The following is an 18,044-nucleotide window of genomic DNA, read 5'->3' on the forward strand; positions in this document are numbered from 1 at the left end:
GATTTTTTATTTTTTTTAATAAGGATGTGGTGGTATAGAAAATTATTTGATTTTCCTCGTACTTCACCTTTTGTGCTTATATAGGAATTTTTTGGCTACGATGTTTGTTACCAAGATCATGGCTTAATAAAAATGATAAGATTGATTTTTTACTTGTTTTCTAATTTTAGTATGGATATGTTTTAATGCAACTAGTGCCAGTTTCATTTTCCTTAAATAAATTTATGTTGTGAGCTTGTGACATTTCAAACAAAAATTATTATTTTTTTGAAGATATTTCAAACAAAAATTATTGTTTCTTTAAAAAAAAACCAAAAATTATTATTGACAACGTATTTGTTTCCAGAAATATAGATTTGTTTGAACTTACTTTATGCTTAAAAAAAAAACTTATTGGTTGAAGGAGCGATAGTTTAGCTATTGAAACAAACATAGTCTTTAGACTATAATTGACATTTGTCTATGTAATGCAAACAATATATATGGTTATAAAAATATCATCTATTTTTTTTTGTGGGATAAAAATATCATTATATATATATATATATATATATATATATATATATATATATATATATATATAAATGATTAATGATATCACAATGTCAAACTTAATTTACGCCTTCAATACTTCTTTACCGGATAATCGTATTACAAAATTTTCCATTAAATAAAAAGATAAGTATAATACTTATAGCTAAAAAATTAATAGTATTTTAATCCTTCAAAAAAAAAAAAAGATAGTATAATACTTGACCAAGAAAAAAAGATAGTATAATATAGATCATGTCTATAAAATTTTACAATAGTTGGAAATCATTTGATATGTCAATGAGATACATCAAGATTAATGTCTTATGAACCTTTTGTAAAACGAGTTAATTTTAATGTATCTTATTGACATATCAAATGACTACCAATTAATGTCAAATTTTATAGATATGATTTATATTACAATATATTTCAATCCAAGATCAGGTTTTGTAATAGGACAGTGGGGTAAAGAATTTTCGAAGGTGTCGAATATAAGTTTGACTTCATGATGTCAATTTATCATGTCTCATACACACACACAAACTTATATGCACCCAAAAACTTGAAGGACTAAGTTAACAAGTCTACTCCCACTATCAGAGTAAATAGGCAAACATACTCACTTGCTTTTTGTCAAAATACAACTTCTACTGTTTAAACCAATTTTAAATGTAAAGGTAGGTTTCTAACTTTTCTTTAATTAATTAAAAAAAAACATAAGCATCTAAAGAAAACAAAACAAAACGTTGTTGTCTCCCAAGATCCATATAAATTTAGGCCTATAAAAAAAGAGTTATGCTATTTCAAGGGAAAGAATTGATCACGAGCGGTTCGTGAATTTCCTTGAACCGTCGGATTTGGTATTTGATGGAATACATGGGGTTTAAATAGTAAAGAGGTGGAGGGGAGATAAGTAACAGGCAAGCATCGTGATTTGTCGGGATAAAAAAATTCGCTGGAAGTAGCAATTCCGATAAAAAAAAAGGAAAATGCTATTTATCTAGAAAAATAGCATCAAGAATTTTTCAAGACACATGTGGCAAGTTTTAATTGCATGATTTATTTGTCCACTTCCTATTTTTCAGCCACACCTCCTTGAATTGTGGCAAATAGTGCATTGTGATTGGTTGCTCTTTATTCTTGAAGAATTCTTGATGTTTTTTTTCTAGATATATAGCATTGCTCAAAAAAAAATTGGTCCATCTAAGACCAAAATTTCTCAGTTAGGATCATCAAATCCCCACATGATACTCTCTCTGCACTTGATTTTGTTCCCTCTTTCCTTTACCACTTCTAGGTTCCGACCACAATGATGTTGCATGTGCAACACTTTATCCATCAAAAACAACTTCCTTCATTTCCCTCCCCAGTCTTTATGAAAGCTTTGATGCTGGAGATGGCATCAAGACCATTGTGATTCTTTTCTGCGGCAACAATCAATTTTAAGTTTGAATTTCTCATTTCGAAAACATATATTGTTAAGATGGGCAGGTACTTAAATCAAGCTTTGTCAAAAAAGTTTGGCCTTACAAAGCTGATCCATCGATTATCAAATCTTTGTCAAATTCCGGCATCAGAATAACCATCGGAACAATCAATGGCAACATTCTGATTCTAGCATCAAATCTCAGCTCGACGACTTATTATGTCAACTCAAACGTGTTACCATAATACCCTGCAAGCAATATCACCCTATTCTCCATCGTTAAAAAAGTCATGACCACCGTTGACCATTGTCTCGTATACACACCAGATGTTCGATTTTGTTGAAAATTAACAAGCAACACTGGCACCGTACTCTTTTCACTGTTTACTGTTATGAAGTCAAAGTTTACGTAAGTCAGAAACATGTTTTGTTTAAAAAATTAAATAACATTAAATATACAAATTTATCCCTCACTTAAATTTAATTCTAAATAGATAGAATTTGTTTTTTGATAAAAAGAAAGTGGGAGTGCTAACATACTCTTTCATGGTATGTTGGCGAGCTATTCCTTCTTGGCTAGAAGCCAAACTTTTCTCCATACTTGATTGATTAGTGAACCGTCATTATATTCTTAAAGACCTTCAGAAAAGGGCTTTTAGGCCCTCCCAAAGGCCTCAGTGCCCTCCAGAAAGGATGTTGGGCTCAAAGGCGCGTATCTCCCCATACGGCGCCTCTATACGCTTCTAGAAATTTTTGTAAACACTTTTCTAAGATTAAAGTTTGTATGAAATTTTTTTTAAGTGTTTTTGCGCTAGAAATTTTATCAGAGTTTTGGCACAGTTGAAAGTGTGTGATTCTCTAAATTTCTTCAAACGCTCAACTTCCTTTTATAGGAGATTTGAATAAAGCCGTTTTTAAAGAAGTGTCAGAACATTAAAATTCCTTGAGAAGTTTTATTTAGATTCGAAAACATTGCCTCTTAAGGATAAGGCTTAATACATCCCCAGGTCTCTTAACTTATTTTTTCTTCTCACTTCAATCCTTTAACTATTAAATGTGTCAATTTGGTCCTGTAAGTCATCTTCCGTTTACTTAGTTGGTCCAATTTTATTAATTTTAAATCACTAAAAAAGAAGACCGTTGGATCAAGGAAGTTCATCATATCTTACCGTGTACCACCAACACCTAAGTATATGAGATTTAATTTTTAAAAATAATATAAATCCATTTCTAAAAACACCTTATCCTTCTCTCTAAACCGATTCCATCTTTCCTCTCTCTACATTTTCAGAAAACAGAGCCGCCACCAAACTTCATCACTTCCGACGAGAAAACATTTTCCGGCGCGGTGGCCGGTGGTGGCACCACCGCGCCGGAGTTTCAAAACTCCTCCAAATCAAAAATTCTTTACGGATCTACGACCCTCTTTCCACTCTCTATTCAAATCTGAGTTTAGTTTTTGAAAACAAAATTCAATACACACTAGATCTAACAAAGTAAAAACGAACAAAACTAGCTTCCTTTCCAAATTCGAATCGGCTTAGTTGAACTGAGGATTGAACCAGTTTACTTCTTCAGCTTCAGCTCGGTCTCGGTTCGAGCTTCTTTGTTCAGATCGGTTCACTTCTTCTTCTTGCTCGATTCGGTTGTTGTAGCGTATGGAACCGATTCCTTGAAAGTGATGCTCGATTCCGTTTTGTTGTTGCTGTGTTGTACGGATTCGAATCGGATTCGACTGTGTTGTTGTTATTGAAGGACGATTTGGTATGATTTTGGAATTTCAACAGTGATGTAAATTTGAGAAAGAAGAAAAATGTTTGGTGATGATTTTTGTTAGAACGATTGTGATGGTGAATTTATGATTTTGCTTTGGTGAAATGTTGTGTTTGAGATCTATTGATCAAGGATAAGGTTTAGAGAGAAGGATAAGGTGTTTTTAGAAATGGATTTATATTTGCACCAAAAAAAAAAAGAAATGGATTTATATTATTTTTAAAAATTAAATTTCAGATACTTAGGTGTTGGTGGTACACGGTAAGATATGATGAACTTCCTTGATCCAACGGTCTTCTTTTTTAGGGATTTAAAATTAATAAAATTGGACCAACTAAGTAAACGGAAGAGGATTTACATGACCAAATTGACACATTTAATAGTTAAAGGACTGAAGTGAGAAGAAAAAATAAGTTAAGGGACCTAGAGATGTATTAAGCCTAAGGATAATTATGTTGAATATCACTTCAAAATTTATTTGTTTCTTTTAGAATGATCTGTTGCATATATTTTGATTTCACATAGGGTTGTTTGTGTCTTCATTTAATTCACCAAGGACAAAATACACTAGGGTTAAATATGTTTTTGGTCCCTACATTTTACCTTCCTTTGAAGAATAGTCATTACATTTCAATAAATGTTTTTAAAATCCCTACGTTTTAACCCCGTTATTAAAAATAGTCCTTGCTGTTAAATTGTTAATGAGAAGCTGACGTGGCAGTGGGAGTGGGCCCCAATTTTTTATGATATAGCCAAAAATCAGATTTATTGAAATAATTAGTGTTAATTTGTAGTTAAATTAATTGATTAACAAAATACAATTAAAATAAGAATTTTTCAGCAGCTTCTTAAGAAAAACAACACAGCAACAATTTCATTTTAGAATCAAGAACAAGAATACAAGAACAGCAAGAACAACACAACAAAGCAACAAGAACAACACAACAACAAATTCTTCATCTTCTTCATATATTTCTCTCATGTTCATCTTGATAATCAACACAAGAACAACAGCACAGCAGCAACAACACAACAACGATAACAACACATCAACAACAAACATTCATAAAGCAACATCATCTTCATAGGTTGTTCATAAACCAAATCTGGGTTAACCAGATTCAACATCATCTTCATATCATAAAAAAAAATCAGAAATAAAAAATTGGGTTAACCCATATTAATTATCATCATCATCGTTTTGTCTCCCTCACTTTCTTTCTCTCTTCTAGTACACTCGTTCCCTTCCTTCCTCCATGATTTCCCCCAAATATTCAGTACCAAATTGACAAAGCATGATATTCAAAATTTGATCTAGTAACAACAACCGTGATGCTCTTTATATGATTGTGAATGAAATGAAACAAAAATAAACATTGATAAATGTTTGATTGTGGTGGTGTAGGGTTAATGAATTTGTCTTTGTTATTGTTGTTAGAAAGAACAAAGAGAGAAGAGAGGGAGGAAGTGAATAGAAGGATTAGAGAGAAGAGAGAAGAAAATGGTGAAAGTAGAGGAGGGAGGAAGAGAAGGGAAGGGTTTAGAAGAGAAAAGAGTAAGAGTTTTTGGGAAACAAGAGAGATCGCAAAAGAAGGAAGGAGGGGAAATTTGGATCCATGGGTCGGGTCTTATTTGACACATTTTGTTAGCCCAACCCATTAAAAAGTTATAAAAAAAAATAAAAAATTGCCACATCACCATTCCGTTTGGGGATTAGGTAAAAATTGATGGCAGGGACTATTTGTACTAACAGAGTAAAAATGTGGGGATTTTAAAAACATTTATTGAAATGTAAAGACTATTCTTCAAAGGGGGACAAAATGTAGGGACCAAAAACATATTTAACCCAATATACTATTGTCCCATAGAAAGCGACGTTTCTTTAAAGAAAGACAAAACTGGTCAGATGTTATTAAGAGCGTTGATCATTAACTTGGTCCTTTAGAGCTTTGTCTTCATATCTGAGTTTGACTTCATAACTTGATGTAAATTTGATTAAATTTTTTTTTTGATCTTTTGTCGATAATTTTCAAATCAGAACTTTGTCACAAGAGGCTCCTCTTGGATCCAGCACTATAACGATGATATTAATAATAGAGTAGTGTTTGGAGTTAAGTAATAGGGATCTAGATGTGGTGTAGTATTTGGAGTGTTTTGGAGTGGTTTAGCTCATTGTATTCACGTTGTATTTTTTTATCATAATCTAGATTAACGCTCATTAATTAATTTTGTCTTTTCAAAGAGAAAAAAATATCAATTACAATAACAAACAAAAAAGTTTAAAAAGTATCAGCTCAACGGGATATTGTTAAATAATCTCTAATTTCACATGTTGCAAAAAAAATTAAAAAATAATAACAAATAAAATAAATTATATATTAGCTAAAACAGTTACACGTTTGTTGTAACTAGTTGAAACCATTGACTTTGAGGATCATCCAAACAAGCAGGATTATCATCAATGCATATGCATTTTTTTGTAACTATCTTATGTGAAGTGGGAGATTTCCTTTGCAAGCATAAATTTTGTCCTTGACTATCCAAGGTACCCAAATGAAGATTGGTTGCTGATAAAGTTTTCCAAAAACTTTGCTTGCTCCTACAATCATTTGAGAGTTTCACTTGAGATCCATCTTTAATTGCTTCTATGCATGTATCATTGCCAACCAATTTGATTTGTTGCCCTACTTGATTCCACTTACTTTTGCCATCACAATCACCCAATACAAGTTTATTCCTTTTGTTCCATTTTACGCATTGTCCACTTAATGGGTGATATATTATGTAGGACTTGCTTGAATTTGAACTTGGTTCTGCAATTAAGAAAATTAACATCATTCATCATCTTAAATCATTTACAACCATAGAATATAATAAATTAGTTATTACTTCTTACTTTTATTTTGGATGACTTTATCTATATATACAAGTAATGTCTACCAAATTTTAGATTTCAATAATATTTGTTTTCATGTGTTTTTATCAATTTTGTTTTATATATCAGTTATTAGATAAAGTAAAGTAATATTCTTTGTGATGGCTGAAGGCTAAAAATGCTAATTTTGTTTTCGCTGTTCATACGTGGTGGTCGAGCCCTCTTATGTGTTTGGGCATAGGCTAACCTGTTTGTTGTTTCTCTTACTTTGACTGATTGTCAATTTTAATGGTCTTTCCAGTACGCCTTGTGCTGAGGAGACTATTTTGTCAGTGTTAATATAATTCATTTTTGCTTGTTTAAAAAAAAAAAAAACTATGCTACATATCGACATTACTTTTTGCATTTCTAATATTTATTGATAATTCAAATTTTACGAGCAGTAAAAATGTCATACCTAAAAGCTTCTTATGCATGAGTTGAAACCTTTGAGGAAATTCTAGATATCGAAGTGTGCGAAAATCATAACTCCATACACCAAAAGTCTCACTCACAATAATTTCATTTTTTCTTATATAGTAAGCACCTTGTGCAGCCCACAATGCCCAATCCAAATCCACGCCTACAAGATATGCCAACATACAAGACAAGAATTTTTCATTCATGTCAGTTTTATTTTCCATGTTGATACCAAATTCACTCATAACCAATGGTTTAGGGTTAGAACCACTCATGAGAAACCCTGCCCTATCATTCAAACTTTTCATTACATTGGCACATTTTTTGTTCAATGGTTGCTTGTCCCAATCACTTCGTTCCCCACTTGACCATGCATAGGAATGTACCTCGTACACCAATTTGTCTCCTATGCTAACATTTAGAGGCTTTGTCTTCAAGAGGCTTAAATCAGTGTCATAATTCAAGCCAGAAACAAAGACTAGAACATCTGGATTTGCTTTGTGAACAGCTATAGCTCCTTGGCTCATATACTTTTGCCAATTATTTTCGTTTTGTTTTGGACCTCTTAGTTCATTTCTCAACCCTATTGCCACAACCTATAATTCAAAACCCTAACATTAGAAATGTTTTTTTGTCTGTTTTAACTAATACTCTTGAAATATTTTTGTACTTATTTAGGATACAGTTTTTTTATAACAAAAGTATAAAGTGAATGGATGATATCGCAATTTAAAATAGGAAAATTCATTGAATTATGATTTCAAGAGAGCATTAACAAATAAAATGATCTCACTCCTTAGTGGAGAATTGAATGCATGTTAAATACAAGTCTGGTCATACTCCACTAAACCTATTATATCCTTTGAAAAAACTGTTGCAATTTTTTTTAGATTCTAATTTAGTAACACCTATATATTGTTAAACAAAACACTTTATATTTATTAATTAAGAAAGCATGAGAGGGAGCGGGCTTATGACCACATATGAATAGTTAAAAATCTCCTAAAAAATTGTACAAAAAAAAAGACTCCTAAAAAATATACATGAATAGTAACAATGAAAAGAAAATTGTTTAAATATATTATTAAACAACATTTTTAGATCAGTAATGCTATTTGTCCCGATGCTATTCATCAAGAATTTGTCCCGATGCTATTTTAAACCAATCACAATTCATGCATTCCCACCAAAAACGGGTAGTGGGGTAACAAAAATGAAAGTCAACAAAAACGGCTGTATGGATAACACGGTCGGGATACTCGTGAAATTGAAATTCGGGATAAGCAGCATTATTCTTTTTAGATACCATTTAGTATTAATTTTTTTATTTTTGAGGGAACCATTTAGTATTAAATATTGTCTGTTTCTTTGTCCCAAATTGTATTATAGCAATTTAAGAAATAACTCTAAATTTATTTTTTAAAAAAAGAAATAACTCTAAATAAATTATACCAAATAGAAGAACCTTTTTAGACCGTTGATAACATGAACAACGTATATTAACATTATAATATCTTATAGAAGAGATTAAAGTTATATGAACCTGAGGTTTTCCTTTGACACGATTGGCAACATTAGAAAGTCCTTGTAACCATTCTTCCGGATTAAAATATTGGTCACCAAAGAATCCATTCCCATCATTATTGTCACAGCACCATTTAGGATCACTAACATGATTATCAGCCAAAACCATCATGCCTTGTTTTCCAAACTCATCAATCACAAAATCAAAAGCCTCCACAACAGTAATATTCTCCATAGAAGGGTTATAATTCCCAATTCCTAACCTAGGACCAGTGAGATTCCATTTGTCCAAATTTTCTCCAACTTTATTTGTTGAGTAACGTGTAAACATATGTGTTGCCCATGTGTATCTAACACAATTAAACCCTAATCCCTTCAATTGAGCTATAACATCTTTTAAGGGTATAGTGTCAAGACCTTCAGCTACCATTGCATTCATGTGACTTGACCAATTGACACAATGTAGCTTCACCCTTTTCCCTGACTCATCTACTATCCATCTCTTGTTGGTTGAGAGAGGAAAAGAATTTGCATTTGATGCAAAAATTGAAATTGTCAAAAGTAAAATCAAGCTCAAATATTTTCCTCCCATCCTTAAATTTTAAAAATAAGGATGTGAGAAACTAGAAATTAATATATGTTTTTGGTTTTTGTTTTAAATGTTTTCCTCACACTTCATATTTTGTGCTTATATATAGGATATTTTTTTGCCACACGGTGTTATCATGATTATGAGCTAGATAAAAAAATTTGACTGCATTCTTTTCTAATTTTAGTATGAATATGTCTTAATGCAACTAGTGCCAGTTTCATTTTCCTTAAATGACCTATGTTGTGTTGTTACACTTTTTTTGTCGAGATATTGTGTTGTTGTACTTGTTTTGATAGCATATATGTATTTAGCAAATATAAATTGGTTTGTACTTACTTAAGAAATAGATATATTTGAATTTTTTTTTTTTGACAAGTAGATATATTTGATATAAATTGGTTTGTACTTAGCAATATATATTTGTCTTTAGCGATTTCATCTCAAATAAATACTATAAAATAAATTCTTAAATCGAATGTAGCGTCAAATTTCCAACGTCATGATCTTCATTTGCATGAGATATTACTTTCTCTTATTAGAAAGTGTTCTTTTCTTTCTTTGTCAATTTCCTTCACCCACACAGAGAGGATAATGGATATTCGAATTGGTTGGGCAAAATTTGACGCATCTAATCAGGGACGAATCCAGAAATTTCAGAAAATGGGGTCAAGCTCGTTTTTCATTAAGCAAAACATTAAAATGATGAAGTCATTATCATTAAGCAAAACATTGAAGATTACAAAAAGTATATGAATGTATATCAAAAAACTAAAGGCACTTTAGTATCGAAGAATTACAATTGCTCTCTTCATGGCTTAATATTTTAAAAACGTTGCAAGATTTTTTTTTTTTTTTCATTTTCCAGTGTTTTCATTTTCAAAGCCACAAAATATACCAAATATCTCTCTTTAATCCATCAACCAACACGCAGTTGATGACCATATCAACGACATCGATCAGAAATCTCCTATGCAAAATCGAGTTTTCATTTTAAAAGCCACAAAATAGATCAAATATCTCTCCTTAATCCATCAACCAAGACACAAATGATGATCATATCAACGAAATCGATCAAAAATCTCTTATGCAAACTATGTTTTCATTTTAAAAGCCACAAAATATATCCGTCAACCAACAAGCAGTTGATGACTATATCAACAACATCGATAAAAAATCTCCCCTACATAATCGTGTTAAACTGAACCGCGACGACGCTCTGACAAATCGCACCGGAAAAATTGACTATGACTTCATGGTCCGCCATGATAAAAGATAATTTAATAATGTTTAATTTTTTCCATATGAAATACAACTCTATTACAACAACATTATACCTATATCATTCACCCCAAAAATAAAAATCAAGAAAATCATTAGATTAGATATAGTACATTTGAAAGAAGAAGAAAATAAAATACTCACTATCAAATATAGCTTAACTTTTCATCTTCTTTCTATTGGATAGTGAGTTAGTGATCATTTTTCTTTTAATATTTTTTGGAGCATTTGATTTTGTTTTAAATAAAATCCAAAGGTTAGTTAAAACTCAAATTATCTAGTAGCTAGTACTGATCCACTTTTTCAATGTATAAAACTCAAATATAATCCACCGTTCCAGATTAAGTGACTAATTTGCTCATTTTACATATATTAAGAAAAATGTACATATAAATGAAGGAGAGAGAAAAATTGTTTTAAGTGCTCTTGTAATGTATTGATGTATTCTCCATTATCATAAATGCAAAGTGGAATATATTGAATTGAGAGTGATGAAATTAGTATTAATCAGAGTTATAATTGAAGAAAAAAAAGTAATTAATATTGTATTGAAAAGTAAAATTGGTTAGCTATTTCAGGACAATTTTTTTTTTTTTTATAAAAGACTCACTTATTATGAAATGGAGGACATAATAGTTTACATTATTTGTCTCACTTATATAAATTGAGTCATGTGTAAACAACTTAAAAATTAAAGTGGGGTCAAACATATAAAAATAGGGTATTATTGGTTAAAAAAATTGGCAAAGAGTGGGGTCAGCCGACCCCAAACCCATATACCTACATCCCTGCCTGCATCTAATGATGACCTCATGAAGACATGAACTTCTCTTCCTCTTCAATTAGATCTTAGACCATCCACAATGGTAGGGTCTTAATTATTTAAGACCCGGTACCTAATAGGTACCTCCATTGTGGAGAAATTTTTTGGGGGTCTTCTAAGACCCAGGGTCTCACTTAAGACCTCAATGCTTAAGTGGGTCCCACATTACTTTTGCTTAAAATAATCAATGGCATTGTACTATTGCTTTTCAATTGCAATTTACCTTGGTTTTTTAATGTTATTGGTGGGCCCTATTTAGACCTTTTGTTGAAGGATCTCCATTGTAGTGGTTGAGTACCTATTAGGTACTATTATTAAAAAATAATAAAAAAGTGATGTGTCAATGTGGGACCCATTTAAGACCTCAAAGTTGAGGGTCTCCATTGTGGATGCTCTTATACCGCTTCTAGAAGACTTTGGAGTTTGTCGACATCAAATTGCTTAGTTGTGTTTTTGTCTTTCCTTTCTTTTGATAAAAGAAACTGTCATTATTATTACAATGAGTAACTTTTAAAGAATGGTATTTTGTGCTTATTCAATATCTTCTAAATAAATACTCCAAATAAGTGAGTTCATATCATTGAAATATCTTTCTCTCTAAAAAAAAATCATTGAAATATCTTTTGAATCATGGGAACTAGTCAGACGTAATATCACTATACTAAAGTATGAGAAACTATATTGGTCTTCCTTCTGATTATTCTAGCAAATCGATTAAATAAAATTGAAAAGTCTAGGTAAAAGCAACGATAAGAGACTTATTTTAGGTCTATAAATTGCGTTAGAATAAAACTCGTGAAATTTTTTCTCCCCCATGCCTCTATCGCTCTATGAAAATCCAAAGAAAATCCAAAAATGGGCGGTGATTTTTGGATTCTAGAATCCAAATTGTGTTTTCCTGAATTCTACCAAAAGAAATAATTGCCTTTAGAAGGAATTTTACACATTTGGATTATAGAATCCAAACACTAAAAAAAAAATTGTATTTCGGATTTTAGAATATGAACACTCCTTTTACATGCTACGAACTCAAATTGCCTACCTTTCTGCTCACATTCTCCACAATCCAATCCACTTCAAAATTAAGGCTGGACCCTATACACTAGAGAGGGTTAACCACCACATAGAGACATGCAATAAAAATCCCATATTGCCAATTTTCGACAACCACCCAACCTCATTACCATACTTAGAATTTTGCAAGTCCTTCCACAACCTATCATCATCCATCAATTTGTGCCATCTCTATTTAGCTAACAAACTCAAATTAAGCAGGCAAAGATCATTAGCTTCCAATCCTCCCTCTTTTGAAACCTGCATACATCTGACCCAAAGTACTTAATCAGTATTGTTCGGCCACCGAGGGTAACATATCTAAATATTATGGAACCCTCTTTGCAACATAGGAGACGAGCGTCATATGCATAAAGAACTTATCAACATTAATCCCTGTGATACTAGTCTTAAGAGAGGTTTATTCGGAGACAACCTCAAACCAACATACAACATTACACGCGGATTCTCAACACCACTTCCCAATAAAAAGCGTATCACATGCTTGAACATACCAAGGGTTTCTCATCCAAACCCCTTGAGCATACCAAGGGTCAATGCCTCCCCGCATAAACCATATCCGAGCAAAAGATTAGTCTCATAGCAGTTTCAAATGACCTAAGTTTATGGAGATACATTACATTCGGGATCCATTAAAGAACCAAATGACCTAATTATAACAAGTTCCAAAACACACACGACCCTGAAATCATCATTTTCCAAACAAAAAATAAGACATCCGTTTCATAATAGAGATAAAGCTACTATACAAGAGTAGCAACAATACAATATAAACAGTAAGCAAAACAAAGCACATTCAAATATTCAACACAATTAAGTCTACAAACATTTCGCATCAGGCACAAATATAACAAGAATTTCAAAATACAACACATCAGATACAGTACAACAAATGGTAAACTTGTAGAGAGTTCATTTTCATAAAGTGGCTGATGAAGGCTATGGCCGGAAGAAAAACAACTCCTATGGAAATTGTATAAGATTTTTGAACCACTAGATTCACAATATCCGCACCAAGTCAAGTACTCTTTGGATGTAGTAACAATATGAGGCATGCAGCCGAATAATTTGTGTATGAGGAAGTCTTTGAAAGCCATAGATTACGTGAAAACGAAGTGTCTCTAACCGTAAACACCTACGGAAAATGATGACGACTTTTGCTATTCTACCTTGATGCTATAAAATAACACAACCACATTTGTGCTGTGCTGCATCGTTCGCTGCTTTCTTATCTGTTAATAAGGAGAAAAGTCCACAATCTCAATATGTGTCGGATGAATCGGTAAAACTAAATGAAATTGAATTTAGACAAACAGAACAGCAATAAATTTAAGAAGCAAGCATGGTCAATTGTGCAAAACATGTTCTATAAAGAGTTTAGTAGTTGTACACAAGTCAACAAGTCTACAAAGACTCTAATCACATTCATGTATAAACATGTTCAGAGAAGTAATATACTGCATATGTCAAGCTGGTGAAATTTAATGGTTGTGTGTGAAAAACTTAATTTACTATAACTCTTTTTTGGATAAGCAACTTAAGCACGTAGCACATAAGTGCTTATGTATAAGCTACTTCCATAACAAAAGATCAAATAAAGTCAGACTGTTTACATATAATCTATAAGCTGTTTTCATAAGCGCTTTTGTATAGAAATAAATTGAAATTTTTTATGGACATATCATAAGCTGTTTTCATTTGCTCTCCAAAAAATTGTTTCTCAAAAGCTTATGTCGGTAGATAACCTCAAATGTGCCAATCAAAACATGTGTATAACTAACTAAATTCCAGAGAGAATAGTAATCTAACGAGACGAAAATGTTTACGGTCATAGCTTCACACAGGAGACCACTTCACAGTTAAGATAGTTCAATTTACACAAATAATGGATTAAAAAAACAAGGGATGACTTTTCCTTGATAGCTAAGTTATAGGACGATATCTCATAATTAATATGTCAATCAAGGACAGGTCTTAATATTTAAGAAACACCTATAACGAAATTTATGTAAAAGTATATTATAGTCAACCTTTGAAAAAGAATAATTTATCATTAAGTTGTGCTGTATTAACACAAAAATAATAATAATTAGAACTAGGATCTGGCATTGTTGGAAATAAATATTAGACCTTTGTCTGTAGTAGGTGGTTGTACAACCACATGCATTGTTGTAACAGTACCAGGGGTATCACATAAAGGGCTTTGGCTCTGGCATTCACCGACTGTTTTGTTGTTCTCCAATATTTTTCCTGCACTGATTAACTTCAAATCTTTTATAGTCCTTGGCACGTTCTCCTTATCTTCAAAACACAACAAAAAGTTACGGTTACACATCTCATGTATGAAATAAAATAAAAGGCAAAAAGCTTATTGTGAGCAATTTATAAATATTTCAACATGTTTTTAACACCGAATCGGACATCAAATCAGAGCGGCTTCTGGATTATGGTTCAACCGCCTAAAACTACTAGAATCTCGATAAACCACAGTTGAACTGCTAAAATAATTGAACTATAGTGAACGCCGATTCAAGGTTTCAACTGGTTGAACCATCAAGCAGGACAATGAGGAAATGAATTTTAAGAAACAAACTAGTAAATAAGGGGAAAAATACCTAATTAAAAGAAATCCATATTTTTAGTTTAAGGCTCTATTCTAGGTCTATCACCTTATATACTTAATGAAAGAAGTCCCAAACAGTTTTTCTTTTATTAGGCAAATGGCATTTTATTAACGCAGAGTATCCTTCATTTCTGAAGGAAATCTATTTTAAAAGAATTGAGCAAACAAAAACATTTGCACATAAATGCATATAACATATCTTTCAGAAGCATATGCAGGATAACATATCTTTGACACAAAAATCTGAACATCACATTAAATGGAAACATATTTCAATTCCTTTTCTTCTCTGATCTCATCACAAGCTTGAAATATTTTTATATTCTCTGTCATTGGAGCAATAGTTACATCTACGGTCACTTAAAAAGTAATAACTACATACTAAAAGGAGATTATTTCTTCTTCATCCAGGGGCGGATGCATGTTGGAGCTATGTGGGACTATAGCTCCACATGCTTTTCCCTATTTTTTTATTTTTAGTTGATAAAACACATATAGCACACACGCACGGTAGCAGGTGCAAGTGTTGAACATGTTTTTTCAGCTATAAAAGTTGTGAAGAGTAACCTATATAAAATGAGTAATCAGTGGTTAAGAGATGCTCTATTAAACCCAAAAGCCAATACATCAAACCCAAAAGCCTCAAATGATCATGCACCTGCTATCACCCGGTTTTCGAATCCATCCAATCAAACCACCTGCCCCTCTTAAAAAAATTTATCAAAGGGAATTGGAGTTGTTATTGCAGGGGTTTACAACAGACACCCCGGCACACCAACCACTTGCACTAGACCCTGATGGTTCTTATATCTATTAATGCATGAACACAATGTTTCTTACAACAACGGGAACAATACGAAAGCATCATCACAAATCTGACATAGATAATTTGGTTATTAAGCTAAAAACCCGAAAAGGGAAAGCACAAAGAATACAAACACAAAACAACTAACCTTTTGGCCATTGAGCAAGAATACTTTCTTTCAATGTTGCAATACTAGTGGCGGCAGGAAAACTTTTGGGGCCGATATCAGAACCATCCGTCAACCTAAACTTGATCTCAAACTGCTCTTGGTTCCCGGTCATGCTCGGAGATCCAAGAAACTTGTAAAGTTAAATCAAAATCTAATAGCTTAAGTTGTATCTCAAAAACTATGAACAAGTTTTCTTGTGGAATCACTTCAATTGAGTTTAATTAACGAATACGAGGCTATCATGAATCATCACTTAGTTTTCTGCAAAAATAATAAACAAACACAAAAAAATTGAGTAAGATTTATCTAATATATATGCATCTATATGTCAAAGAATCAAACATCATGCAGAATCCAACATAGGAAAACAGATAAATCATAAATCATAGATATTTTTCAAGAGGTTTGAAATATACATGTCATAATTCATGAGAATAAAACAATTGAAATCCAACAAGTGCATACAAAAAAACATCATAACAAAATCACATAATTCATAATAACATAATTCAATACACTATCACCTAAAACAGATCTAATTTTCAAAAGGGTATGCGTAAAATCAATAAAAATCTAAAATTTTCAACTGGGTCAACAAAAAAAAATCAAGCAAAAAATTGGAAAAAAGAAAAAACAGAACAAAAAGTGGAAAAACCTTAAAGTTTTGATTTGTTTTTTTGTTGTTTTTGTGAGTTGGTTATAGATGTCACTGATCTGAGTGGTAATTTGTTAAAATCACGAGAATTTGGTTGATAAAAACCTAGATTGAAGATGAAGAAGAAGAAGAAGAAAAAGAGAGAAAGTTGGTGCTTTTTCTTCTTCTTTTTTATTTTATTATTATCTTTTTTTTTTTTGGTTTTGGTTGAGTTGTGAAATGCAATGCAATGCAATTATTGATATATAAAAAATGGGAGAAAAGTAAGGAAAGAGGGTTGCTTTGGAATTTTCAAAGTCATTGAAATTTGTGGTCAATGACTTCATTCTTTGTTTGTTGGCTTCTCTCCCTCCTCCTAATCTCCGAATGCTGTGGAAATGGGAAAAAACTTACCATCTTGTACATTTTTTAGTTACATAAAAATTCAATTTACTTCTTAAAAAAAAAAAAAAAATTCAATTTACTTGTCGGTAAATTTTAGCTAAACTAATAATAATAAAAATGTGGGGTAATAGTCATTTTAATATCTGAGTGTGTAATGAATAACAACAATGGTGAGTAACAATAATGGTGTTTCAATGTATCGAAATTTTAAAATAATATCTGATTGTGCACTTTGTTAATAAAAATAGTTCTTAATATTAAAATACTTCGTTAATATTGTCATATCAGTCATTCAATATACTTAGTTATTGTCATATCAGTCCTTATAATTATTTTCTTATTATCATTTCAGTCCATATATGAAAAGAGTTATTATGAATATTCAGCGTCGAAGACTATTATGACTAATAGAGTAAACAATTAGAGATTATTTTTTTGATACTATTGTGATTTATTTTTTTTTTGACAAAAAGGACTATTGTGATTGCTCATGTTAAAATTGTTAAATTGAACCTTATGAACATATTCCAACCCGATTTTTTGTACTAATGTATGATTTCTAATGGTTATTTCTAATGTTTATCCGCTAAATAAAAAATCAAGTTTCTTTTAGACAAATATTTAACCCTTATAAATTTTAGACTATCCAACATATTTGAATAAAATTTGTGTTATTTAGAGGATGAAGAAGAAATAATATCCTTTTAGTATATTTTTGTCGAGGAAAACCACGACAAGGAAAGAAGAAAAAATAATATCTTCTACATATCTCGACAATGTATATTATTGAGTGTGGATATGAATCTCAAGGAAAGAAAACTAGCATATGAGAAAAGAGAAAATATAATAATTTTAAATTCAAAAATCGTAAAAGTATATTTTTTTAGAAGAATATAAATAAAATTTGTGCAGAAAAACAACGTTTCTTTGGATAGACACCTCTAGCTTGGACTCGAAAATTCGTATATGTGTGTTTCAAGTGATGTTTGTCACTTCATTTATAAAATAAAATAAAAATATTACATGTACCAAAAAAAATAAATTACATTT

At 31.5% G+C, this 18,044-nt stretch overlaps 2 protein-coding genes across 2 annotated transcripts; both read right to left on the reverse strand.

Moving 5' to 3' along the window:
• Positions 1-6,124: 6,124 nt before the first annotated feature.
• Positions 6,125-9,183, reverse strand: LOC146904258 (glycosyl hydrolase 5 family protein-like). The gene is made up of 3 exons (XM_085728168.1): positions 8,611-9,183; positions 7,066-7,663; positions 6,125-6,546 (listed from the first exon to the last, which is right to left on the reverse strand). The coding sequence occupies exons 1-3, from the start codon at positions 9,181-9,183 to the stop codon at positions 6,125-6,127; spliced, it is 1,593 nt and encodes a 530-aa protein (XP_085584294.1).
• Positions 9,184-13,052: 3,869 nt separating this feature from the next.
• Positions 13,053-16,826, reverse strand: LOC146904259 (membrane-anchored ubiquitin-fold protein 1-like). Its single transcript, XM_085731185.1, has 4 exons — positions 16,611-16,826; positions 15,935-16,216; positions 14,489-14,659; positions 13,053-13,590 (listed from the first exon to the last, which is right to left on the reverse strand). Exons 2-4 carry the CDS (start codon positions 16,065-16,067, stop codon positions 13,535-13,537), a joined length of 360 nt encoding a protein of 119 aa, XP_085587311.1. The 5' UTR covers positions 16,068-16,216; positions 16,611-16,826; the 3' UTR covers positions 13,053-13,534.
• Positions 16,827-18,044: the final 1,218 nt, after the last annotated feature.

The sequence above is a fragment of the Medicago sativa genome, chromosome 7 (assembly GCF_051527215.1).
Source record: "Medicago sativa cultivar Bolivia chromosome 7, Bolivia_mono, whole genome shotgun sequence".
NCBI classification, from domain to species: Eukaryota; Viridiplantae; Streptophyta; class Magnoliopsida; order Fabales; family Fabaceae; genus Medicago; species Medicago sativa.

Excerpts from the sequence above, each read along its gene's own strand:
- LOC146904258 (XM_085728168.1), bottom strand. The coding sequence starts at position 9,183 with ATGGGAGGAAAATATTTGAGCTTGATTTTACTTTTGACAATTTCAATT. Across the intron at positions 7,664-8,610 it reads GTGTCAAAGGAAAACCTCAG|GTTGTGGCAATAGGGTTGAG; the intron begins GTTCATATAACT and ends TTTGAATTATAG. Across the intron at positions 6,547-7,065 it reads CATGCATAAGAAGCTTTTAG|AACCAAGTTCAAATTCAAGC; the intron begins GTATGACATTTT and ends TCTTAATTGCAG.
- LOC146904259 (XM_085731185.1), bottom strand. The coding sequence starts at position 16,067 with ATGACCGGGAACCAAGAGCAGTTTGAGATCAAGTTTAGGTTGACGGAT. Across the intron at positions 14,660-15,934 it reads TCTTGCTCAATGGCCAAAAG|ATAAGGAGAACGTGCCAAGG; the intron begins GTTAGTTGTTTT and ends TGTGTTTTGAAG. Across the intron at positions 13,591-14,488 it reads ACCACCTACTACAGACAAAG|ATAAGAAAGCAGCGAACGAT; the intron begins GTCTAATATTTA and ends CCTTATTAACAG.